The sequence below is a fragment of the Gekko japonicus genome, unplaced genomic scaffold (assembly GCF_001447785.1).
Source record: "Gekko japonicus isolate JY-2015 unplaced genomic scaffold, Gekko_japonicus_V1.1 scaffold308, whole genome shotgun sequence".
Classification (NCBI taxonomy): domain Eukaryota; kingdom Metazoa; phylum Chordata; class Lepidosauria; order Squamata; family Gekkonidae; genus Gekko; species Gekko japonicus.
The window spans coordinates 1,304,599-1,331,566 of NW_015164673.1; the positions used below are offsets into that span (position 1 = coordinate 1,304,599).

Here is a 26,968-nt window from a genome sequence, read left to right on the forward strand (position 1 = left end):
ACCTTCCACAGTCAGCGTCTTAACCACTTGAGCCACCGCAGCAAACCAGCTCCTCAGAGTACATTAGACCATACTAAATTGTATTGAAATTACTTCCTAAAATCTCAGGGGATGGAAATACTGTTTTATTTAGTTCTTTAGTAACACGGTCTCTGGTTAAAGGAGTAGTAAACAAAATGAAGATTCTGATTGGTGTCCTTAAGATTACGTTTGCATTATATTTTAAAATGCATTATTTAATGCTGGGGACATTAGGATCAGAAAGAGTCAGAGAACTTACAATCTGATCGTTCCTGGGCTCTTTTCACAGATTTATGTTGCACAGAAGCTGATTCTCTGTGCAACGTTTGGTAGCAGCAGGGCCTCACAGGTGTAAAGAGAGGCCCGAGCCCCCACTGCAAATGGGAGGTTGGGAAGGCCAGTATTTCTGTGTCTGTAACCAAATTGAGCTGCGGTGGCTCAAGTGGTTAAGACGCTGAACTGCAGGCTGTGGAAGGTCAGTAGTTCAGCAGTTCGAGACCCGGGTGCCACATGACGGAGTGAGCGCCCGTCTCTAGTTCCAGCTCCTGCCAACCTAGCAGTTCGAAAGCAAGAAATTGCAAGTAGTAAATAGGTACCACTTCGGTGGGAAGGTAACAGCGTTCCGTGCGCCTCGGTGTTTAGTCATGCCAGCCACATGACCACGGAAACGTCTTCGGACAGCTCTGGCTCTTCGGCTTTGAAACGGAGATGAGCCTAGAGTCGGATTCGACTGGCTTTCGAGCAAGGGAACCTTTACCTTCTTAACCAAATTAAGAGTTAACATCAAAAGTGTGAGGCCCCCTGAGAACGTGAGGCCTGGGCCAAATGGCCCTGCTGGCCCTCCCTCCCCCATCTCAAAGGCCCTTGAGTAGCAGTGCAGAGAGCAAGGAATGGACTTTAGGTGCTAAGTTGTTCTACTAATCGCCAGCTCCCTCATGTTTCTGCTGGGGCATTTCTCCAGCTCTCTTTGCACGGGAGGTGTGTGTGCCGAGTGCTATCGTGTCACTTCCGACTTCTGACAACCCTATGAATTAAGGGCCTCCAAATTGTCCTATTGCTAACAGCCTTGCTCTGGTCTTGCAGGCTGAGAGCCACAGCTTCCTTGGTTGAGTCAATCCATCTCATCTTGGGTCTTCCTCTTTTCCTTCAACTTTCCCCAGCATTATAATCCTTTCTAGTGACTCTAGGCTTCTCATAATGTGATCAAAGTACGAGAGCCTCAGTCTGGTCAATTTAGCTTCTAGGGATGTTCAGGCTTGATTTGATCTTCTTCTTCTTGTTGTTGTTCAGTCGCACAGTCGAGTCCGACTCTTCACGAGCCCATGGGCCACATCCCGCCAGGCCCTCCTTATTTGTCTTTTTGGCTGTCCATGGTATCCGTAAAACTCTTCTCCAGCACCACTTTTCAAATGAGTCAGCTTTCTTCCTGTCAGCATTCTTCATTGTCCAGCTTCCACACCTGTGCATAGTAATGGGGGATGCTGTGGCATGAACGATCTTGATCTCTGTCACCAGCAATGCTCCCTCTAAGCTGTGGAGTCTTGTGAGCAAAAATTCTACTTTGTGAGCTGCTGGCATTAAAGTTGTGAGCGAGCGATTTGGCTGCTGCATCATTTAGTTTGCTCTGAAGCCCTCCTTCCTGAGCTGAGACAAAAATGGGTGAGCTGGAGGATAAAAAAATGTGAGCTAGCTCACACTAACTCAGCTTAGAGGGAACACTGGTCACCAGTGATACTTCAGGATCTTTTCTAGCTCCCCTTCCCAGTCTCAGTCTCCTTCTGATTTCTTGGTTGTCGTCTCCCCTTTTGGTTGATGATGGAGCCAAGGAATAGAAATCATTAACAATTTCGATTTCTTTGTCAACCTTAAAGTTGTGTAATTCCTTCACCACCTTTAACCTTCACCAGTCGTCGTTTCAAGTCTTCAATATTTCCTGCCAGTAATGTGGTATCATCTGCATATCTTAAATTGTTAACGTTCCTTCCCCCAATTTTTTTCTCTGCCTTCATCTAAATCTAGTTCAGTTCTCCTTATGATATCACATATCGATTGAAGAGACAGGGAGATAAAACGCCGCCTTGTCTGACACCTTTGCCAAGTGGAAATCATCCTGTTCCCCCCCCCCCCATCCTGTCCTAACAGTAGCCTCTTGTCCAGAGAGTAGGTTGGGCATCAAAGCAATGCGATGTCGCGGCACACCGATTTCTTTCAAAACCAACCATACCTTTCATGATCCACAGTCAAAAGCTTTGTTGTAATCTATGAAATACAAGCTGAGGTGTGACCTCATAGTATATTTAACACCAGGGTCCAAGTATATACCTGCCTCTTCAGGGCAGCCAATGGAGCGAGGAGGCGGGCTTCAGAAGAAAGGAAATTCTAGAAGCAGGAGGACCTGGATAACAGTTGCCTACAATTTCTTCCGCTTATTGAATTTGCCCAGTTTGCCAGACCTCGTGAGTCAATTTATCCATAACATCCTTCAAACATTTGATGGTGTTAATTGCTGCATCTGAAACACGAGGCCCTTGAGCAGAGCCACAGTCCCATTCTGACCATGAGTCCCAGTCGTGCCACTCCCAGCATCTTGTCTGTTTTGGCCTGCAGTCTTTAAGACGCCGAAAGGGACATTCTGCTGGTACGTTTCTCAACAGGACAAGACTGGTTGTGATATTGACAACCATGTGTATCCATTCATCTGTCTTCTACCCACTCACATAGAAAGCACTGAGTGTGAGACCACCAGTTTTGCATGCAGAAGATCCCAGGTTCAATCCCCACTATCTCAAGTTACTAGAATCAGGTGATGTAAAAGACCTTTCTTTACCGGAGACGCTGGAGAGCCATTGCCAGTTAGAGTCAATGGTACTGACACCTTGATAAACCAAATGGTCTCACTTGGGATACAGCAGCCGAGTGCCGAGTGTTTACAGAAAAGAAGCTTCAAATACTTGGCTTTTTGAAGCTTTCATCTCCCAGCCCAATATTGGAAGTGAACCAGGCTTGAAGGAAAAAGCAAGAGAATACTGTGCCTTAAGGCAGAGAAAGGGGTAAAGTTTACCTCCCCTAACCAGTGTTCCCTCCAAGCTGAGTTAGTGTGAGCTAGCTCACAGTTTTTTAGCCTCTGGCTCACGCATTTTTGTCTTAGCTCAGGAAGGATGGCTCCAGAACAAACTAATTTATGCAGTAGTTGAATCACTCACTCACAACTTTAATGCCAGTAGCTCACAAAGTAGAAATTTTGCTCACAAGACTCCACAGCTTAGGGGGAACATTGCGGCCCTAACCAGTTTGTTGTATTTAAAACAGAAAAGATTTTCAAACTGCGTTTTACATACGAAGAGGTGAGTGAATATGTGAATAAATACATGTGGATACCCTTGTTAGGTCTAATTTAGCCCTTGCATAGAAATCCCTCTGGAATTTTAAAGGAGGTTTTGATTTAAACAGACTTGTAGGAACTCTCATCGTCTAACACAGAGGAGGATTTTAGAATTCAACAGGATATTTATCTCCTCTTATGGGTATGTGCCATAATTTGTGTCCTAAAAGAACACATAGTTCCAATGCAAACATCGTTTCCATATTTCAACCAGGAGTAATGTCATAATGTCACCAGTGATGCATGGATGTTCAGTTTATTTGGGCAAAAATTCTATGGTAAGTTGGTTTGTTCACTTGGTGGATCATTTTTCTCTTTTTATCATAAAACGTGTATTGCCACTTTGTGAAAGGAATCTTTACCACAGAGTAAAGTGTTATTGTTCATTTCCCTGCCCCCCATAGATGTAGAATGCATTATGTGACACTGTCCCCCCAGTGTAAATACTACAGTTGCCAACCTCCAGGTGAGGCCTGGTGATCTGATATTACAACTGATCTCCGGGCGATACAGATCAGTTCCACTGAGGAAAATGGCTGCTTTGGAGGGTGGACCCCGCTGAAGTCCCCCCCCTCCTCAGACTCCGCCCTCCCCAGGCTGCAACCCCAAATCTCCAAGTATTACCCCACCCGGAGCTGGCAACCCTAGTAAATACTAGTGAGGCAGGATGAGGCTTCGTTCCCTCAGGGGTATCTTAATGTTGTGTGGCAAGTCCCGTGGGCAATGGCTGCAGCAAGGGTTGTGTTTCCTTTGAATAAGAGAGCATTAGAGTCTTATGATGTCTTTGTAATATTTGCTTAACTGAGAAATATGCAAGTAGAGCATGAATGGAACATACCCACATCAGACAGTGGGTCCCTCGAGAACATGTGCACCCTTTCACAAGACGGAGAAGCCTCTGCCAAGCTTTAGCAAGCAAAATGAGACAGCTCTTGTGGCATATCTGCTAAACACCAACTCTGTATCTGACGTCTGTGGTGTGAAGAGCTACAAACACATGGTGCTCTCAGGAGTAAACATTCCCATTAACCCAAGAACTTTATTTTACCTGGGAATGTGAAACCATGTCTACAGGGAAAATGACCAGCTGTTACCCTCTTCTTTTTCTTTATTTGCCTTTCAGTGACCACCCACGGACTTTCAGGAACATTAGCCCTGTTTTGTTTGCAGTGGTCAATGCAACCAAATTTTGCAACATCTTGAGGAGCTTAAAACTGGCCACTTGTTGTTATGCACTTTTTGCTTCTACCTAGCATTGCCTGGTCCCTACAAGGGCTGGGGGGGGGTGTCCCATGCTCTGTAGCCCCTTCCCCTGGCACCGATCAGCTGGCCAGTAGGGGACTCACTGGTAGGAATACAATGCCATCTCTTAAAACGCTACATTCTATGAACTTAGCCAGACTTGCTTTTATTCCTTTTAAATCTTAAATTTAACTGTTCTAAAAAGACCCCCCAGCATCTCAGTATTAAAAACGTTATTATCAAAGACACAATTCAGAGTCCTTCAATCCTCATTTTTTCTTATCCTGGAGATTTGGGGGGGGGGGGAAGCCGCGTGTTGTGGGGAGGGGGAGGGAAAGGAGTTTGTAAACCGCTCTGAGACTCCAAATGAAGGGCGGGGTATAAATCCAATCTCTTCTTCTTCTTCTTCTTCTTGCTGGCAGCATGGCAATGTCACTTCCAGTGCGAACCAGGAGTAATGTCATAATGTCACCAGCGATGCATGGATGTTCTGTTTATTTGGGCAAAAACTCTATGGTAAAAATGACTTCTAACATAGAGTTTTTGCTCAAATACCAGAGCATCTCGATGTCACCAGCAATGCGATGATGTAATTTCTGATGCGCTGGAAGTGACAGCATCACATCGCAGGTGACACCGTCCTAGGCCTAGTTTTCCTGCTGGAAAGCCCCCCCTCCCGACCGTCTCAAGTAGCCAGGGATAGAAGTTCTACCTGACTGATAGATAGGGTTGCCAGATCTTACCTGTCTGCTGGTGGGGGGATCCTGGTGCTCCTCCTGGGTCTTCTACGAACATGCTGCGATGACGTGACATGGAAGTGACATCATTGTGCTCGGCACATTTTACAGGGGATGCTCTGGCCAAACGCATCCCCTGCGTGACGTGCCTGGTGTGCAGCGGGGCTGTTCAGGGCTGGGGCTCCCCTGAAATCGGAGGAACCTCCCCCCCCCATTGGGGGGTTGGCAACCCTTACTGGTAGATCATCTGTGATGTCACAGTGCAGCTACAAACTCTAATTCAGCTATGGAATGCTGACAATTGCTATAACTTACCAACATTCCAAATACTATAGCAGCACTTAAATTATACTTGCCGGAACCTCCAGGCGTTTCTCTGATGTTTTGGGGTACAGAGCAGAGGCATAGAGGCCTTCTGTGGTGGTGTAGTGTAAAGAGGTCAACACTCCATATTGGTGCGAGCAGCCTCTGTGTGTGAATAGCCTGTTCTGCAACATCAGGGAAACCTTCCAAACTTGCAATAGAACCCATCAGAATCTAGTTTTGTTTCCCGTTACTTTTGTGCAGAACCACCCATTTACCACTAAACTGCTGCTTCTGGGAAGAATTCAGCAGCCCCCACATCTATGAGTGATCTGTAAAATTTTAAATCAGCAGTGGCACACTCCTGTCTCTGATGGGTTTTTTTTAGAAACGGTTACTTTGTTAGCATGTGCTGTTTCATGCCTAGGACAGTTCATATCTTCCTGATCTCTCCCTCTTTCAGTTTAAAGTGTCCATTAAAGTGTCCACTTGGTAGCTCTTAGCAAACAACTAAGAGCATCCAAAATTCAACATCTGAAAGCAGCTCAGCAGGTTAATGTATACTGTGGTGTGCTGCAAAGAGATTGCCATCTGCTGGATGTTCTGTCTAGTTGAAGGCAGCACTGAGTAACAGCACACTAGCAACATAAGTAAGAAGAACACTATTTTGATTAGGTGTCGTTAATCCCTGCCATGAATTGGCCCTTTCACAAGACGGAGAAGCCTCTGCCAAGCTTTAGCAAGCAAAATGAGACAGCTCTTGTGGCATATCTGCTAAACCCCAACTCTGTATCTGACGTCTGTTGAAGAGCTACAAATACATGGTGCTCTCAGAAGTAAACATTCCCATTAACCCAACAACGTTATTTTACCTGGGAATGTGAAACCATGTTCACAGGGGAAATGACCAGCTGTTACCCTCTTCTTTTTACATAGTGACACTTCTGCCTTTGTATTTCGTAGAGCAACTTTTTCCACTGGGCATTTTTCTCTGCTTTGGTTTGTGGAAGGGGATTTCTTCTCTTTATCCTGTAAAGCATATAGAGTTGCCAATCCCCCCCCCCACTCCAGAGCAGTACCCCACCATTTTTGGCACTCTTCCCTCATACACAACGTTCTGTCATTTATATATATATTTGAAAGCTGTGTCCTTCCTTCGCTTCAGTGAGAAAGCATGTTTCCTTTCACAGCTAGAGCTGTTTCTTCATTTTCATAGTGTAGGGCCTGGATATCATACCTAGGGTTGCCATCTACAGGTTGGGAAATTCCTGGAGATTTGGGGGGGGGGGAGCCTGGGCAGGGCAGGGTTTGGAGAGGGAAGGGCGCTCTGTAGGATATAAATGCCATAGAGTCCACCCTCCAAAACAGTCATTTTTTCCAGGAAGTGATCTCTGTCGGCTGGTGATCAGTTGTAATTCTAGGCCTCACCTGGCTGTCGGCAACGTACCCCTGATGCAGGATCGGCTCTAGTATGATTATACCACTGAGAGAGAAATGTAGGGTTTTATACACTTCCTGTGCAGCAGCTCCTGGTACAAAAGAGGGGCAGAAGCCATTTAGTTTACAAAGCGTTCCTATAAAAATAAAATGGATATTGCCAAACTTCTGTCACACATCAGAATTCCATCACCAAGACACGGAACCCAGAAAGGATCGGGCTTGATTCAATGACGGGAGTTACCAGAGGTTACAAGCAGGATTAGTCCCACCCCAAAGACTGTCCAGTCTCCCGTATGAGAGAATGGCAATCATTGACTCATACGAAGAAAAGTAAATCAGTGCATTTGGGAACAGTGCTGCAGTAGAGGATCCTCTGCTTCCAAACTGGGTGGCCTGGCCTTTACTGATAGGGATCACACCCTGGGAACATCAGAAGCGGGCCAAAGAAACGGGCACAGAAGGCCAAGGCCCTCTTCTGATGTTGCCTCCTACTGCTGGTTTATAGGGGTTTACTGCCTCTGAATGAGGAGGTTCCCTTAACTCACCATGGTTAGTAACCTCCCCTATCTCAGGGTTGTTTTGAGGGGGAAATGGAGAATGGAGAGCCATGTGAGCTGCCAGGAGCTCATTGGAGGAAGAGTAGAAGAAAACTGTGCTAGAAAAGTAGTCCTACTCATGGGTCTCCTTGTGCGCCCAGTGGGGTTTCAGTGATGTCTGGACATGTTTAGAGATGCACAACAAAATGGCTTAGTTGATTTCAGTGTTTCCCTTTTGAAATAAATTCACTTCACATCATTCTTTTTTCTCTACAGGTAAATAGTGTGACCATTGTCTGTACTGACCTTTAAGTTTTCTCTTTTTCTACATTTGCAGCTCAATGCAATGGCAAACAGAGCAGCTGGGAAGGGCTACGAAAATGAAGACAATTACTCCAACATCAAGTTTCAGTTCATCGGCATTGAGAATATCCATGTCATGAGGAGCAGTCTCCAAAAAATGCTAGAAGGTATAGCCTTCATGTGTTCAGGGCAGCTACATGCCAGATGTTGAGGGCCGCATTGCACCACCTGTGCTTCTTGGTGGGCTTAGAAATGCACAAGAAATATTGTGAATGTGTGGGTTTTGTACTGTTAATGTCTACAATGAAATATTAAAGTAGTGGTGCTAAAAGCACACTTAGATGGAACTGGTTCCTTGAAGTAGATAATGGTCTGATTGAAGACAAAATGGCCAGTACCGTAATGCCCCTGCATAGATCCATGAAGCGGACTCGTTTGGAATACTATGCACAGTTCTGGTCACCCTATCTCAAAAAGGACATTGCAGAGCTGGGAAAAGTGCAGAGGAGGGCAACCAAGATGATTAGGGGCAGGGCTATTTTTGGGCAGGAACGCACAGGAACGGAGTTCCGGCTGGCTCCCAAGTTGGCCACACCCAGCAGGAACTCATTAGCATAATAGGCCACACCCAACAGCAGGAACTCATTAGGATTGGCTACATTAGGGGTGTGTGGCCTAACATGCAACGGGTTCCTGCTACAAAAAGAGCCCTGGGTGTTGACAACAAACAAGGTGAACAGAATAAGAAGCAAAAGGTGGGTGTGGCTGGATGAGCACACTTCTGGTAACGTGGGGTGTGTGGCCTAATATGCTAATGAGCTGCTCTATCAGGGGTGTGGCCTAGTAGGCTAATGTGTTTCTGCTGTTGGGTGTGGCCTATTATGCTAATGAGTTCCTGCCGGGCTTTTTCTGCCAAAAAAAGCCCTGGTTAGGGGTTTGGAGCACCTTGCCTATGAGGAAAGGCTGAAGAGCCTGGGACTTTTCAGTTTAGATGACTAAAGGGGGACATGATAAAGATTTATAAAATTATGCATGGGGTGGAGAGAGTTGACCAAGAGAAATGTTTCTCCCTCTCCCCAAATACTAGAACTCGAGGGCATCCAATGAAGCTGATGGGGCAGTAGGTTCAGAATGGACAAAAGGAAATACTGCTTTACCCCAAGAGTGATTAAAATGTGGAATTCACTGCCAGAGGGTGTAGTGATGGCCACAGAAATAAAACAGCTTTAAAAGGGAATTCATAGAGGATTACGTCTATCCATGGCTACTAGCCATGGTGACTGAGGGGAGCCTCCACATTCAGAGGCAGTGATCCTCTGAATCCCAGAGCCAGGAGGCAACATCAGGGGAAGGCCTGGGCCTCTGGGCCCTGTTGCTGGCCATCCAGAGGAACTGGTTGGCCACTGTGTGAGGCAGGATGCTGGACCCGATGGACTGTTCATCTGATCCAGCAGGGCTCTTCTCTTCTTTTGTTCTGCTTTAAATGCAGTCAGGCTATTGATCCAGCTAGCCCAGCATGATCTACTCGAAGTGGCAGTAGCTATCCAAGGACTCAGAGGTCTTTGGCAGTCCTGCTAGCTGAGAACCTTAACTAGAGAATGGGAGTGGGCTGGGAAGTGGAAACGGCCCTGGAGCAAGTTGAGCTCAGCAGCCCTGTTAGTGCTTCAAGCCAGCACTTCTGGAGCCACTCTGCTCTGTGGGACCAACGATGTGCAGGAGGCGACGATTGTTGAGCTGATGTGGGTTATCGTTGCCACTGAAGAGATCTTAGCCAAGTAGCACCTGAAGCATTGGCAGAGTTGCTGGGGCTTGGCTTTACTTGCTCCTGGGTACCACTAGGGCAGTGGCCAACTGGGAAATTTCCCTGTACGTGAAATGGTCAGTCTATTTCTGCTGGAGATTCCAGAGACTGGACTAGGGCCTTCCTGTCCATGAGGGCATGTAAGTTCGGCTCATGAGCTATGGTTTGTCTCTAATGTTGACATTGGCATGGCCTAATCTCCATGCCATGGGTGGGACCACAGGGACCTGTTCTGCTAAGGGTGGCGCCTTCTTCTGATGCAGGTTGCAGGAGGAAGGCTTCGCCATTGACAGATCTGTAGGATCCAATCCATCGTGTAAAGTACTGAAGTAGCGAAAGTGTCATCGAGTCACAGCTGACTTAGGGTGATTCTGTGGCATTTTCAAGGCAAGAGACTTCCAGAGGTGGTTTGCCTTTGCCTGCCTCTGCGTAGCCACCCTGGACTTCCTTGGTGGTCTCCCATCTGAGTACTTAACATGCACTGAAACCTATTGAGTGGCCTTGGGTAGTAAATTTTCCCAGTGTAATCTACTTTACAGGGTTGTTGTGAGGATAAAATGAGTTTAATCCGTACGTGACACACTTCCCCTGAGCTCTGTGGAGGAAGGATAAGAACATAAGAGAAGCCAATGTTGGATCAGGCCAATGGCCCATCCAATCCAACACTCTGTCACACAGTGGCCAAAAATACCATGTGCCATCAGGAGGTCCAGCAGTGGGGCCAAGACACTAGAAGCCCTCCCACTGTTGACACCCCCCCTCGCACACCGCATACAGAGCATCACTGTCCGGCAGTGGGGCCGGGACACTAGAAGCCCTCCCACTGTTCCCCTCCCCAAGCACCAAGAATACAGAGCATCCCTTGCCCCAGACCAAGCGTTCCTATAGAACATAAGAGAAGCCAATGTTGGATCAGGCCAGTGGACCATCTGGGTCACACACAGTGGCCAGAAATACCAGGTGCCCTCAGGAGGTCCAGCAGTGTGGGGCCAGGACAATAAGACCTCCCACTGTTGTCCCCCCCCCCAGCACCAAGAATACAGAGCATCACTTGCCCCAGACCGAGAGTTCCTACCTATACCTTGTGGCTAATAGCCTGAGAGTTCCTATCTACATACAAATGTGAACAAATAAAAATCAGACCATTAATTTACCTCTTTTACTGGTATTTTTTTGCTCATGGGGCCAGATACCTATCAATGTGCTTTTCATTTTCTTCCACACCACGGCTCCTCTCCTGGAAAGCGAAATAAGGTCATTTTGACAGTTGCTGAGTTTACAAGAAATTTGAGCTCCCCCCCCTCCCTGGATGCACAGCAGCAGTTTCCCTGTGCTTAAGGCCAGATGTGTCCCAAATTCTCTAGTCTGCAGATCCTTTTTATAGATTAAAGTGTTTCAGGGTTATTCCACCCCCCCACCCCCCTGGCTGATATGCAGATATGGAGGCACCCGTGGGATCTAATGGAGCTTTTTGCTTACTGAGTTCCTACCTAAATGAATTCCCAGTTGAACTCCCGTCACTTTGCCTGTACGTAGCCTTGGCCTGTAATTTAGGACAGTGGGGGACTTTGCTCAGTAAAGTGGAGAGCAAATATTGATTGTGATTGAGGAACAGGGCTTTGGTTTTCCCCCTGCACTTTGCAAACAAGAGGCAGCAGTTTTCAGATCGAATGCGGCTGCTAATTGCACACTCTGCCATCTGCACAGGTGCATTAATCATTCGAGGGGCTTACTTGCTGTCAGTGCCCATCGTGAAGACGCTTTTGAGAGATGCCATCCTGAAAGCAGTCTCTTTGTGATAAAGTGCGGCGAGAAAGATCAGGTCAATCGGCCTCTCATTTAAGGGAAGGCAGAGGAGCCAGAAAACCAAACACAGGTGTCTGCTGCGAATGGTGTGGAGCACTCGCCTGCAGAAAGCTCGAAAATATATTTATGCATGTATGTTTATCCCTTCTGATAGAGCTTTTAAGATTTTTCAAGCCCTGCTGGTAGTGACTTTAGATCAGTTTACTGGATGTAAAATCACTTTTCCCCCAGCGGGTTACATTTGCGGTACAAGAAAATGAGACTTCACTGCATCAGACGCATTGGCTGGGAGCACTTCATCTGGATCTTGCTCGGCACCTTACCTAGCACACACAAACCCTCATTAGGATAGATTTCAGAGTCTTGGGTTTTGATGCAGGACATTTGGGTTTGGAGCACTCATCCAGTCAGTCAATAAGCCAGAGTTGGTAAATGACACTGCTGAAAAACACCAGGAAAGTTTAACAGCTTGATTCTAATATTATGGAAGAAAAGACTTCGTCATACGTCCCTTAATTATTAGACTGGCATATTATGGAAGAAAAGACTTCGTCATACGCCTCTTAATTATTAGACTGGCAAAAAAAAAAGAGTAAAGTACATGTTGTATGCCTGTGTGTGTAAGGAAGCTCTATTTTTTTAAAGAAGAAAAGCAGCCTTGAAAGGCTGCAACTTTGAAGAGAGAAGCAATGTGGGAGGGAGGGATAATTAACCCTTTTTCTGCTGGCCATTTTTCTGCTCAAAATCAGTCCTACGCAGCTGCCCTCGCCCACCCCATCGGAGCTCCAGATCTCAGATCCTGCCATGGGGAAAGGTGAGTGGGCAGGGATTTGAAGGGGTAAAGAGTTAAGAGCTCCCCCACTGTGCCACTCATCCGTTTAAAATAGCAGTCTGCTAAGGCTGTATTTCATTTAAGGGGGGGAAATCAAAGCTTTGATTATACACATATGCAGGGCTTTTTTTTGTAGAAAAAGCCCAGCAGGAACTCATTAGCATAAGAGGCCACACCCTGACAGCATAGATAATTAGCATATTAGGCCACACCCCATGCCAACTGCGGGGAGCCCGGGCAAGCCGGCCCTTGGAGGGTAGGAAAGGCAGTTTAAACTTCTAGGCCCCCCCTGGCCCGCCCACCTCGGAGTCGCCGGGAGGGGGTCACTCTCCAGGCCTTCCCTCTGTAGTAGCCACGCACGCAGAGGTTTTGGCTGTAGTGGGCGTGGCCAACTCTGAAGCCAGCCGGAACTCCGTTCCTGTGCGTTCCTGCCCCAAAATAGCCCTGCACATATGCATGTAATGCATGTAAATTGTAGTTTGCCTTTGTGAGCTGACTCCATGTAACAGTGTTGACTTTCCAGTGATGTGAGGGGATGTGAAAGCTCTTGTCTACAGAATTTTCTGTCTCTGTCCATGGTTTCCCATTCACATTTGTAGGTCTTCATTTGGCAATCAAGTAATGTACATGCTTATGCAAACCAGTCTCTGGTTCCTTAGAAATATTTGGGATATTTCCAGATATTGTATTTTAGGACTGGGGGTGAATGTTGGAACTGACAGTGTAAAACCAAGGGATACAAATGTTTGATTGTGTATTGAAACTGTGACTGATTTTACAGTTTGTGAGTTGAGATCTCCTTCAATGAATGACTTCCTCTGGGGACTGGAGAATTCAGGCTGGCTAAAGCACATCAAAGCCATCATGGACGCTGGCATCTTCATTGCAAAGGTATAGAACTTCTTGGGAGACTGGGAACAAGCTGACTCAGGAACCAGAATATCTGGCTGATTGCTGTTGCCTGAAGAAATAAATGTGCCCCCCAAATGTGTTACGTTTCAGTGCTTCAGAAGTTGACCGTGTATTTCAGTGACAGCTAGGGTTGCCAAGTCGCGGCGGGGGATTGTATGTCTTCACAGAATCCGTGCCGCGGGGACAGCGAGACACGTTGCACCCGCCGTCGCCAGGATGTGACGCTACGCGTCGCTCTGGCAACGGGGCTCCAAACAGCCCTGTTGCCAGAGCGACACCCTGCGGCACACATTCTGCGAAGACATGTGGATCCCCTGCCGTGATTTTGCGAGATTTGGTAAGCCTAGTGACAGCAGATACAATGTAGAACAGTGTTAACTCAGGCAGTTGTGGGTTTAGGGCCACCTGTTTCATCCTAATCCAGTTTGTTAGGATCCAGTAGTGGTTAGGAGCATGGACTCTAATATGGGAGAACCGGGTTTGATTCCCCACTCTTCCACATGCAGCTGCTGGTGTGACCTTGGGTCAGTCACAAGTTATTTCAGAACTCTCAAGAGCAGTTCTCTCAGACCTCTCTCAGCCCCACCTATCTCACAGGGTGTCTGTTGTGGGGAGGGGAAGGGAAAGGAGATTGTAAGCCACTCTGAGACTCCTTCAGATAGTGAAGGGTGGGGTATAAATCCAATCTCTTCTTCTTCTCCTTCTTCCTCCTCCTCCCCCCCACTCCCCTGGAGTGATCACTTGGCATTAGAGTTTGCTAGTTGTTTTGTCTATTGACACCTCCATGCCTGACTACCAGGCTTCTACATGGTATGTGAGTGCACACACATCATCAAAGGGAAAAATGGTAGTCAGAACTGGAGCCCTGGCAACCATTCCAAGGAGCAGAGAAAATGACAAGCCAGTTGTTGGGAGGGAAGACAGAGAATCAGTGGGCAAGGAGGAGGACGTTTTCAGGTATGTCTGCAGGCTGCCTGCTAAATAACGGCTTGTAGATCCATTTCTGGTCTGTCGTGGCATCAGCCTGCTTTTTCAGCACTCGTGTGAATGCTTCCAGTGAGCCAGTAAGAAATGGATTGTGTCATTTGAGTGCTACCACTGCCCCCTGCCAGAACTGAGCTAGATCTTTGGTAAAGCCGGCTGTATCCCTACACCGTGGCTGGGCACTTTGCTCACCCAGGCCATGGAAGTGGCGGAGTTTGGCTAAAGTTCTGGATACCTGGGGAACTTCCTGGAGGCAGACACAGAATGGCCGAGGCCTTAAGTGGCCCTTTGCTGCCCAGTGAGGAGCAAGACTAAACAGGATGTCATAGCCGCACCTTATGGGTAATGTTGGTGAAATGAAAGATAAGGACAGCCTGAAGTGTCAGGATCTCTATGGGGCAAACCTGGTACACTTGAAATATAATCTGTATGTGACGGAATGGACCCTGCAGAAAATGATGTGTGCGCGCACCTGTCAGTAGTTATTACCAGGGGTCATTTTGTAGAAAAAGAGGTGCAGGAGCTCATTAGCATAACTTATTTGCATATGCCACACCCCCTGACACCAGCAGAAGTGTGTCAGAAGGCCACACCCACCGCTCAGGCTCCACTGGACTGTTGGATTGCTAGCTATTGGGGGGGCATGCAGATCTGCCCTCGCAGAGGAGGGAGAGCTTGTACCTGAATAAAACTTGGTCTTAAAGGTGCCACTGGACTGTTTTGGGCCGGGGGGGGGGGGCCTCTGCAGTTTACCTGGCTGCTTCTTGCTCTGACTGAGGGCTGCTGGGAGCAGGGGGTGGGGCTTGTTGCATGTGCCCACCCCCTGGGCTCTTTATTGCCGGAGCTCCGCTCCTGTGCACTCCTGCAGGAAATGACCCCTGGTTATTACCTGGACTGAATATGGAAGGCCTTGCATATGGGTCCTCCCCATTCACCCAGTGGAAAGTCAAGTCTTGATTGAATACCATGTTCATGTATTTCTGGAACCTGCCGTCTGCCCTCGGGAAGATGGTTCAGATGTAGATGAACGTGGCACTGGCTGGCTGGATCAGATGGTATACGCAGAAGAGGGCAGAGAGGGCAGCTCTCCCCCCACTCTCATATCAGGTTCAGGAATTTAATATCTGACCCTGTTGACTGAAACATTCTGTGTACTGAAAGTTTTTGCACCTGCTGGGTGAGCTGCTCTCTGTAATTTTTATTTCATAAAGGGAACCGACTGCTCGGTGTGTTATCTGTGTATCATCCCTTCCTCTCTGTTTTAGGCCGTAGCGGAAGAAGGAGTGAGTGTTCTCGTTCACTGTTCTGATGGATGGGACCGGACCTCTCAGGTTTGCTCTATCGCAAGCCTTTTGCTTGATCCGTTTTATAGAACTATGAAGGGATTTATGGTAAGCAGATCTGCCGTACAGGGAAACGGGTTTCAGAAAGTGGTGCGCCCTGTAGTTGCAAAGTGTTAATTAATAGAAGAGTCTCCCACAAAATGAAACCATTTTTACGGGTGTAACTCTCTTGTGGCTCGGTTGTATGTGTTTTTGTGCCAGGCGGACAATTGTTAAAGCACTGGTGAAGAGCCGACAAGGTGGAGCCAAGGGCATTATCAGTTCCCGATTCCCTTTATTTATTTAACGTGTATCCCGCCCTACCCTACGAATGGGCTCAGGGCGGCTCACAACATAGTAAAAACAATAAAAACCAAGATATAAAAATAATTAATTAAGCAATTAAAACAAGATGGCATTAAATATGAGGAACCCAGCGTCTCCTTTGACATTTAAACAGGTGATGTTAGATGACCTGCTTTATAAGTTTTTGATCAGATGGTGGGAGGTACCTAAAATATAGTGCGCCATAGATGATAAACCGTGTCTAGGAGGCACTGGGCGGGTACCAAAAGCAGGGAAGGTCGCCTCACCCAAAGGCCTGGTGGAACAGCTCCATTTTATAGGCCCTGCTAGGGTTGCCAAGTCTCACCTTGTTCTGGAGCGGGGGACTCCCGGGTTGAAACACGCGCACTGCATCCACGTCACCAGGAAGTGACGTGACCACGCTGGGCACGCTGGGGGCGGGGCCACGACCATCCGAGGGAAAACCAGAGTTTCCCTCGGACGACTGTGGCCCCGCCCCCAGCGTGCCCGGCGTGGTCGTGTCACTTCCTGGTGATGTGCACGTCGGGGTGGAGTTCCCTCCGGGGCCCGATCTGGCGGCGGCGGGGAACGGGCCTCTGGGGCAAGGGTTTCCCCGCCGCCCGGGGGGACTTGGCAAGCCTAGGCCCTGCGCAACCGTAATAGCTCTTGCAGGGTCCTGATCTCAAGTGGGAGCATGTTCCACCAGGCCCTGGCCCTGGTTGAGGCTAAGTGGACATCTCTTGGGCTGGGGATTTCCAGGAGGTGTTGATTGACGGAGCGCAAGGCTCTCCGCAGCACATACGGGGAGAGGCGGTCCTGCAGATATGCTGGTCCCAGGCCGCGTAGGGCTTTAAAGGTCAGGACCATAACCTCGAATCGGATTCGGTATCCAATTGGCAGCCAGTGCAGCCATTTAAAAACTGCCCAAGATCACTTCAGAACAAGACAAGCACAAAAACACAACAGTTAACATCGCAAAATAGTGTGAAAAAGAGAAAGCAAACTAAGCAGCGGTTAATGGACACAATCTCGTATCGTATAAAAACAGAGCAGGACAAAAATCTAAACATACCGGAGCCATTAGAATTTAACTGTAAAACCAAGAGCTTGTAACAATAAAGAGTGAGGACGGGGAGCCGCAGAGAGGAAGGGCTTCCAGAAAGGTGGTGGTGGAAGGAAATCACGTGTGGAGGGGCCTGAGCTGACCAGCTGCCGCTATAGTCAACCAGCTCTCAAGGCAGTGCAAAGCTCTTCTTTCTTTCTTTCTTTTTATTTATTTATTACATTTTTAATCTCCCCTCCTGGCCAAGGCTGGCTCAGGGCGGCTTACAGGCGGATAAAATTCCCATAATGCAATCATAATAAAATCACATACATTAATAAATACAAAATTCAAACAGTTTTGTGCTAGCAACATTCCTCATATTCCAATTGACTCTTCGGCCTTCTGCAGCTATCTCAGGTCATTGGCACGGGCTGTGCTTGAGGGACCGCCGGGCCAGGGCTCCGCCAGAGTATATATTAATTATTGGCGGTGGAGGTGTTAGTGGCGGGGGCGCCCGAAGCCTGGCGGAGCTCCGTTTTGCAGGGCCCTAGTCTCTTCCGGGAGCTCATTCCACCAGAGTGGAGCCGCCACCGAGAAAGCCCTGGCCCTAGTTGCCACCAGTCTGGCCTCCTTGACGATTGGGAGAGCCAGCCGGTTCTGGGTCCCCGCTCGCAGTGTCTTTCAGGGTCCATATGGGGAAAGGCGGTCCCTGAGGTATGCGGGTTCCCAGTACCAAAGCTGCTATACAGAGTTGGGCTGCCGTGGTTTTTTCTTCTTTGGTGCTATCCTCAACAAACAATTGTGTGCAGAATCCAACTATTTGAACACGAAAGGCATTTGTTTGTCCCTGTGGGGGAGACAGAGCATTTCAGATTGGTGAAGTGGCATGGAGGGGCTCCCCTCCCCTTGTGGTTAGGCTTGCCATTTGCCTGTCTGTGGTGGATCAGCCCCAGCTCTCAGCCCCATTCCCCAGCCCTTGAAACACTGAGGAATGGCAAGGGAGAAAAAAATGCTGGGAAATGACACTGTAGGAATTCCCCCGTTTCTCTATGGTCTTTAAAGGAAAATAATTCCTTGTGTGGTACCCCCATAAGCAACACTCCATTACCCGCAAGCTCTACCCTCCTTTAAAATATCTGAGTGTTGTTGAGGAGGTGCTGGCCCCACTACTTGTGCTGTGGGCCTGACTGGAATCGGTGTTCCTCGCACAGGATGTAAAAAAACACAACAGTGCTGTCAACTCCATTGAAAGATCTCCTAATATAGGATGTGGGTGAGCAGACTCAGTGAAGATGATTTTGCAGCTTCTCCCTGCTTGCTTAAAAATTCACATGAGCTTCGTTGCATGCTACTTACATACCCCTCTCTCATTTTAGGTATTAATTGATAAGGATTGGGTTTCATTTGGTCATAAATTTAACCACAGGTAAGCACGGTTTGATCATTTAGACATTTTTCAGTGCTGTGGCTAACTTGAGTACAATCTTCCTTGTTGCTATTGGAAATCAAATGAAGAGAGTTTTCTGACTAGCTATAGGTTCCATAACTGATATTTTCTAAGCTGTTGGAACCTCTCTGGAATTCACAAAACCAAAATAGGACCCACGGTAAGTAGGAAATACCAAAAATCAGCAAATACCATGCTACAGACGATTACAAAATATCTCAAATAATTTACACACACACACACAAACACACATACACACATATACATACATATATATATATATATATATACACACATATATATATACACATATACATATATATATACACATACACACGTGCTTTTCACTTTGGAGGAAGCTTTGAGCTCACTAAGAGAGACTTTTTGTAGCGTTCATTGGAAAATTTGAATAAATATTTTCTTATTTGGCAACCTTGTGCTTGGAAATATCTGTTGAACTCCCTGAGGAAGACACTGAAACAGGAGGATATCTGGACCTCTGTTGGAGGAAGACTGAGCACTTTTTCACAATAGACTTAAAGGAGTCCTCCCTCTTGGAACTTTTGTATAATTAAGGAGGACTGATATTGGTACAGGGGTTGTGCAATATCTTTTGTGATGTGTTAAGAGACAATACTTAGATGTTTTGTATCAAGGCTTATATGATAAATAATATATGGTGAACCTCTCTGGAGTAGGGTTGCCAAGTCAGAAACTTACCGCAGCGGGGGACTCCTGGCCAGCGTCTGGAGCACACGAAGCGCACATGCGCCGCATGTACGTTACCCGGAAGTGACGCGGGTACGCCGGGCACGCTGGGGGCGGGGCCAGGACCATCCGAGGGAAAACCATAGAGTTTACCCTCGGATGACCGTGGCCTCTGGGGCGGGGGTTTCCCTGCTCCCCGGGGGGACTTGGCAAGCCTACTCTGGAGACATTTTGAACACAGCCAAGCGCCAAAATGAGATTCTTTTGCCCCCTCAGCCTTGAGACTGCCCCTTTTGCCCCAGGCACAGGTGGCAGAGAGGGCAGCAGCAGGAAGGGCAGTGTTGCAAGCGCACTGGTGCAGTGAGGCATGGAGAATGTAGTCCCCACGCTTCCTTGCTCAAATGGACGTTACAAAATATACTTGCAGCAGTATCCAGGCCTCCATTCTTAGGGCTCTGGTTTTCACAAGCTATGTTCCTTTTGCTTTGGTAAAGTAAGTTTGGGAATGGAGCTGCGGTGGCTCAAGCGGTTAAGACGCTGAACTGCAGGCTGCGGAAGGTCGGTAGTTCAGCAGTTCGAGACCCGATTGTGCCGCATGACGGAGTGAGCTCCCGTCTCTAGTTCCAGCTCCTGCCAACCTAGCAGTTCGAAAGCAAGAACTTGCAAGTAGATAAATAGGTACCACTTCGGTGGGAAGGTAACAGCGTTCCGTGCGCCTTGGTGTTTAGTCATGCCGGTCACATGACCACGGAAACGTCTTCAGACAGCGCTGGCTCTTCGGCTTTGAAACGGAGATGAGCACCGCAACCCTAGAGTCGGACTCGACTGGCTTTCGAGCAAGGGAACCTTTACCTTTTGCTTTGGTAAAGTAAGTTTTATACCACACTGTTTTTTGGCTCTGAAGCATTGGCGTATTATACCAGATCCGCCTCTTAAATGTTAATCTCAAAGGCTTGATCCTATTAATTTCTATGTATCGTGCCATATTTCATTTATCATTCCATATCGGGAACTGACCTTTTTTTGGGGTGGGTGGGATTGTTTTAGGTATGGCAACTTAGACGGCGACCCAAAGGAGATCTCTCCAGTTATCGACCAGTTCATCGAATGTGTGTGGCAACTGATGGAACAATTTCCTTGTGCCTTTGAATTCAACGAAAGGTTCCTCGTCCACATACAGCACCACATCTATTCCTGCCAGTTTGGGAATTTTCTGTGCAACAATCAGAAGGAGAGGCGAGAGCTGAAGTAAGGTGGACTTTCCTTTAGACCATAAGTATACACACCCCTTTTCCCTACTTTTATCATTGGGAGACTACTAGGGATCCCAAGTCCCCCCGGGGGGCGGGGAAATCCCCGTCCCAGAGGCCTGTTCCCCAGTGCCGCCGGATTGGGCCCCGGGGGGAACTCCACCCCGACGTGCGCGTCACCCAGAAGTGATGCAGACACGCCGGGCACGGGGCCACGGCCATACAAGGGAAAACTCTATGGTTTTCCCTTGTATGGCCATGGCCCTGCCCCCAGCGTGCCTGGCGTCCTCCCGTCACTTCCGGGTGACGTGCGTGCGGCGCGGCTTCACGCAAAATGCCAGCCGGGAGCCCTCCGCTCCCGGCGAAGATAGACTTGGCAACCCTAGAGACTACAAAAGACAGCTTGTCCCATGGAAATTTCCCCCCTGCCTTTGCAGTCAACATGCCTTCATAGTGAACAGCAAAAGGCTGGGCTTTTAATAGCTCGTTCTCCCTTGTTTAATGGCCATGGTTTGTCCTTGGGTTCCAATCTGGGCATTTAAAATGCGTGTGAAAAATCTCTTCTCCTTCCCCTTACCGCGGGATGAGAGGAAGACAGTAGGGTTGCCAACAGGCCTGAAGAAAAAAATGCCCCGTTCTTTTAATAGAGGCTTAATGATATGGAAACAAGCAGCTGAAGCTTTTTATGGTATGGAGGTAAATGTCACCTGGTAAAAAAACATCCTAAAGCCTCTATTAAAGGGACAGGTCTCCAGGCAGTGGGCAGCCCTCAAAGCCAGTGTTAAGATTACTGTATGGATATGACCAGATGGTTTACAGAGAGCCAGTTTGGTGTAGTGGTTAAGTGTGCGGATTCTAATCTAGGAGAACTGGGTTTGATTCCCCACTCCTCCACTTGCACCTGTTGGATGACCTTGGGCAAACCATAGTTCTGATAAGAGCTGTTCTTGAAAAAGAGCAGTTTCTGTCAGAGCTCTCTCAGCCCCACCTACCTCACAGGGTGTCTGTTGTGGGGAGGGGAAGGAGCTTGTAAGCCGCTCTGAGACTCCTTTTAGTGAAGGGCGGGGTATAAATCCAGTATCTTCTTCTACATATTATATCTGTCATGTGAAGGCTGCTTTAAATTCCTCCATAATAGGGGGGGGGGATCACAGCCATTTCTGAGGGAGAAATGGGGGGGGGGACAGTGTGGCCAGATCTTGAGAAGAGAGTGCATTTGAATTCTACCATTCCTAAATACAGACTTACTTTCTCAATTTACTTGCACCAATGGCTTTTGGAGGGAAAAAGTGTAGCAAAGCAGTTCACAGACTTGCGTTTTAAACCCTCAGGATTCAAGAACGGACGTATTCACTTTGGGCTCATTTGTGGAAGAACCGTGCTGATTATATGAATCCTCTGTATAGGGAAGACTATAACAGGACCTTGAATCCACAGTCGGCTCCTTGGCAGTTTGTTTATAAGTAAGTGAGGTTCTTGTTATTGGATGTTCTTTACCAGAAAGTACTAAGGTAAAATGCCACTGCTCGTGTTCTGTGCTTCATTCCAGTGTATAGACAGATTATGCCATAGAAACGCGGCTTTTTGTTCATTCATTAACTTACCAAATTATTTCTATCCCACTTTACAGAACGCTTAACAGGAGTAACAATAAAATGGCAAAACTCTAAATCATGGTGTTGAACATAAGGCCTGGGGGCCAGAAGTGGCCCATCCGGGGCTCTTAGGCGGCCCGTGGGCAACTAGTGCTGAGGGAGGGAACAGGAGGCTGCTCAGGGGAGTGTCGCTTCAGCATGGCAGAACAGCTTCATCTCCAGCGGTCAAGCAGTGTGGGAGTGTCTGCCGCCCTGTGCTGCACCGCTGGCTCTCGGGTCTCCCCACAGGGGTTTTCCTTTGCACCTTTCTCCCAGCCCAGGGGGCCTTGCAGTGAGGACACACCAACTCAGAGCTCATCAGCTGCTGTCCTTTATCCAGTTTTTCTCTCCAGTACCTGGCATTATGTTTATGGCCCATGTGGCCCGGCCCGACAAAGTGACATTTATGTCAGATCCGGCCCTCGTAACAAATGAGTTTGACACCTCTGCTCTAAATTATAAACAGCCGTCACAATAGTCAATGAAAGCATTAATGTAGCTTTTAGATACATTGAAACAAGTGTGTCCAATTATGTAAATGTCTTAAAAGCGCACATACAGTCATTTCCCCGCCAAAGTTAGAGCAGTTTATATAATTGCAAACTGAAATCTCGCTTTATATGGGTAGGGGCAAAATTTAGCATTCCCCCACCCCCTTTTTATCAGAAGGGTTTTAATGTTGCTTATTGTCTGCTTTACTAAAATAAAAAACTTACATTCAAGACACACCTTAAGCCAGCTGCATGTCTGAGAATGAAGTACGTCCGAAGAGCTTAGGTTTGGCAAAGAAACGAATAATCTGTCAACTGCTACCACTAGCGCTTATCGTGTTACAGGGTTTCTTAAAATAGCTTCTCAAGCCCTTACTAGACTGCTCCATTCTGAATCCATGTCTGATTGTTACTTAACCCAGCCACTGATCTGCTTATGAGCATGCAGTCAACCTCTGACCACATGTAACTGGAGGAATCGGACAGCAGGGGTAGCTACGCCAGGCTCATCCAAGCCATTCCCAGTATTTGTTACAACGTATCCCATTCTCAGAAACAACTTATGTTTATGTCCTAATGGAGAACGGTTCTTTAGCAGCAAACATTTATTTGCACAGAGGACACAGAAGCAGGCGTAGATCAATCGTTCAAGGTTACAAGGTTATATAGAGAAAAGTTGGCCTATAGACTCAGGTGTTTCATCGTCTTAGTTTTAGCACTAGATAATTTGGGGTGTGCTACTGGTGGATTGTAGCCACTGTATACTTTCTGCACTTTGTGAAATTTCTATCATCTGGTTTCCAGTAAGAATGCTTCTTCAATTGCAACATACACCTGTTGAATATAGAAATGGATTTTTACTGCCTGTGTATTTTTCAGGAGAGTTGAAACAATGTTTCTGCAGTAAATCACTTTCCAAAATTACAACAGTAGCTAGAATAAATGCCAACTCACATAGACAGTTAAGAGCTCATTAAGAAAAAGGCTCAAAACAGTACACAAGTGTATTTCTTGGGAATATTTGTATTGTAACTCAGTTCGTTTCAATGGAGAATGGTGCATACAAAAGAGAGAGTGTGTGTAGAGCCACTTCCTCCTATTAAATTTACACGGTGGGCTTTGTGAGGGCGTCAAGAGCCATCATATCCCCAAGAATTTTCACATCCCAATAGGGTGGAGAGAGTGTGTGTAGAGCCACTTCCTCCTGTTAAATTTACACGGTGGGCTTTGTGTGGGCATCAAGAGCTATCATATCCCCAAGAATTTTCACATTCCCAATAGGGTGGCCAAAAGTCCTGGAGAAAAATGCCCTGTCTCTTTAATAGAGTTGTAGTGGGCAGAAATGGGCAGCTGAAGCTTTTCATGGTATGGAGGTTAAGTATCCTATTAAAGCCTACGTTAAAGGGACAGGGTATTTTTTTCTCCAGGCAGTTGGCGGACGTCCACTTCCAAATCGGAGTGTGAGAACTCCCCCCCATCCTTCCTAGTGCTGTCATGCCTTATGTTAACATTTTTCATTCTCGCATATATATGTTTTCTTTCCAGGTTCTGGAGTGGAATGTACAACCGTTTTGAAAAAGGTCTGCATCCTCGGCAATCTGTGACAGAATACCTTATGGCGGTAAAGGAAGAAACACAGCAATTAGAAGAAGAGCTGGTTGTCTTAGAAGAGGTATGAATCCTTGGGCTGGAATCCGAAGTCACGCTTCTGCTTGAGTGGGGTGCCCCTCCACTGTGGGGTACGTTCAGCCAGCGCTCGGGGCTTCCGTGCATGACAGATCAGTGTCTTTCAATGAGCCAAAAAAGCACCTTGGGGCAGAGGAAAGTGCTGCATAACAGAGAACTGCCCCTGCACTGAAGAGGCCACAGACAGATGGGCAGATCTGAGGTTTGGCTCACCCACGGTTGTGACTGTTGAAAACGGTACATTCTTCTTCTGGATGTGTTACCGTTACGAACGTATTAGAGAGCAGCCAACCAAAATGAGCATCATAAAGGGGAGGAGTCTAAAGGGGGGGATAAATTTCTCAGGCTAAAGGTTATGTTGCCTGGAAAAACCAGGCAGTCTCCTAAATCTCCACTGCAGTTTTGTCTCACTGTTTCCCTCTGCCAACAGTCTCTTCCAATGCAGTTGCTGTTATTGTACAGGTTTCCCCTACGTACGATATTTCTGTAGTTATGTAAATGCTAACTAGGGAATGAATTCTTGTTTCTCAACTTGCAGAGACTGGCAAAGCTTACAAAAGTGCGATTAGATAATGGTGAGACGACACAGCAACAAAATGGAATCAACGCGTTACAACTTTCTACCTCTAACGACAGCATAGCTAACACGCCCCAGGATTACATTGGTAATCTGAAGTCATTTCCCTCTCGGAGTACTTCTCAGGGAGATGAAGAAGATTCAGCTCTGATTCTTACACAAGATAATGTGAAAAGCTCGGATCCAGATCTTTCAGCCAACAGTGATCAGGAATCAGGTGTGGAGGATATGAGCTGCCGGTCCCCAAGTGGAGGAAGTTGTTTGCCCAGTGAAGATAGCGCCAAAGATCGTGATTCAGATGACGCTGTTTGTCTCACTGTCTGAAACAGTGTTGGCTGGCAGGTGATAAGACTGTTTTAGAAAAAAGACTGTCCAAAGAAAGGGAGTAGTGCAATTGTGCAGTTTAATAAAAAGCCAGGTGTAATGAAGTCATAAGCTAGAACGTCAGAATGGGAAGTCATCTCTCACATTTAGAATATTCATGCCTTTACTGAATTACTTCATCTTCCCTGGATCCTTTGCAGAGCTGTACAAAATGAAAGCTTTATATTTAACTTACAATTATTTATTCATATTATGTGTTTAGTAAGCAATGGGACCCATCCCAAAAGGTTCAAGAGGAGCGTTCACCAATATAAATCATTCCCCAAAAAAGCTCCACCAAAAATACTGGAATCAAGAAAATGGTTAGAATCATATCTCTTCCTGATTTTGATTAGAAGAATATCTTTAGCAGATTCAGTAGTTCGCCATTAAATTTTTTTGCTAAAGATAAAACACTGGATCAATTTAAACTTTCCTGGATCTATCTTACTGACGGTTGAGATACGACCAATTTTGTATTTACACTATAAGTATATCTCTATTTTATAACTGAGGAGCTGCGGTGGCTCAAGTGGTTAAGACGCTGAACTGCAGGCTGTGGAAGGTCAGTAGTTCAGCAGTTCGAGACCCGGGTGCCGCATGACGGAGTGAGCTCCCGTCTCTAATTCCAGCTCCTGCCAACCTAGCAGTTCGAAAGCAAGAAATTGCAAGTAGATAAATAGGTACCACTTCGGTGGGAAGGTAACAGCGTTCCGTGCGCCTCGGTGTTTAGTCATGCCGGCCACATGACCATGGAAACGTCTTCGGACAGCGCTGGCTCTTCGGCTTTGAAACGGAGATGAGCACCGCAACCCTAGAGTCGGATTCGACTGGCTTTTGAGTAAGGGAACCTTTACCTTTATTTTATAACTGAGGCTTCCTCAAAGAATCTGAAAAATTGTATCGTGAAGGTACCAAGAACGCATCTGTGAAAGATCCCTGAGCACCCCCACAGAACGACATTTCCTAGGGGGCCAGGGGAATGGCTGTTTGATCAACTTAAACCGAAGATACTAATGTTGCTATAAGGCGGAAAATACCAACATACACACACACACGCACCTGTCTCTGTGCCACTCTTCGGTCCCCTACTTGTACATGGCCCTTTTCTTGTGCATTAGGGAGCAAGATTCTCTCCCACCACGTTTGCCATTTTGTAGGTTTGCCTACACCCATTGTCGAGGCCTTTAAAGATCATCACATTAGAATTTTAACAAACTCGCCACAGGGATGTCTAATGTCGTCAAACTATTATGTCTATAGATTGATGTGACTTTTAAAAAAATAAATCCTATACAGACAGATGTTGGTTATAGCATGATCTTTCTGTTTAATCAGGTGTGTGTGTGTCATGCCTTTTTTCTACCAACTGAGGGGGCCCCACACAGCCTCTCATGATTTCGGGGGGACTAGGTTTGTTTTAAACTGTAAACCTTTCCCCCAGTTACAAGTTGTTTTTAGGATAGCAGGTGTAAAAGGCTTTGGACTTGCTGTCCCGAGGCAGGTTTTGCGGTGAGCAAGAAGAACAGTGATCACTGAGGCAGGAGTTGTATATGAATAACTAAGTAGTCAGCCGAAAAACCTGTCGATTGATTGTTTCCCGTTAACTGTGCGCTCTAGTTTCTAAGTTATTAAAGATTTGAATTTACTCATGACGTTTGGGTGTGAATGGACTGCCTAGAGAAATTCTACCCACATTTCACCACCGGATGCCTTGCCTTGCTCCTTGGAGGGAGACAGCCCTAAAAAACTACACAGGACAGGCTGAAAGATACAGTCAGAGTGGAGAACAGCTCCCACACCTCTTTCTCTCACACGCAGCCCCTACACTTCTAGTGTA

General features: G+C 47.0%; 1 protein-coding gene across 1 annotated transcript in view; it reads left to right on the top strand.

Annotated features, from left to right (window-relative positions):
• Positions 1-25,089, top strand: part of MTMR7 (myotubularin related protein 7) — a gene marked incomplete at its 5' end in the record, with an annotated part of 39,991 nt that extends 14,902 nt beyond the window's left edge. Inside the window, 8 exon segments of the mRNA XM_015409245.1 lie at positions 7,999-8,131; positions 13,185-13,294; positions 15,565-15,690; positions 18,349-18,398; positions 20,175-20,375; positions 21,709-21,840; positions 24,048-24,174; positions 24,727-25,089. Of these exon segments, the coding sequence (XP_015264731.1) occupies positions 7,999-8,131; positions 13,185-13,294; positions 15,565-15,690; positions 18,349-18,398; positions 20,175-20,375; positions 21,709-21,840; positions 24,048-24,174; positions 24,727-25,089 (1,242 nt within the window).
• Between the last annotated feature and the right edge of the window lie 1,879 nt (positions 25,090-26,968).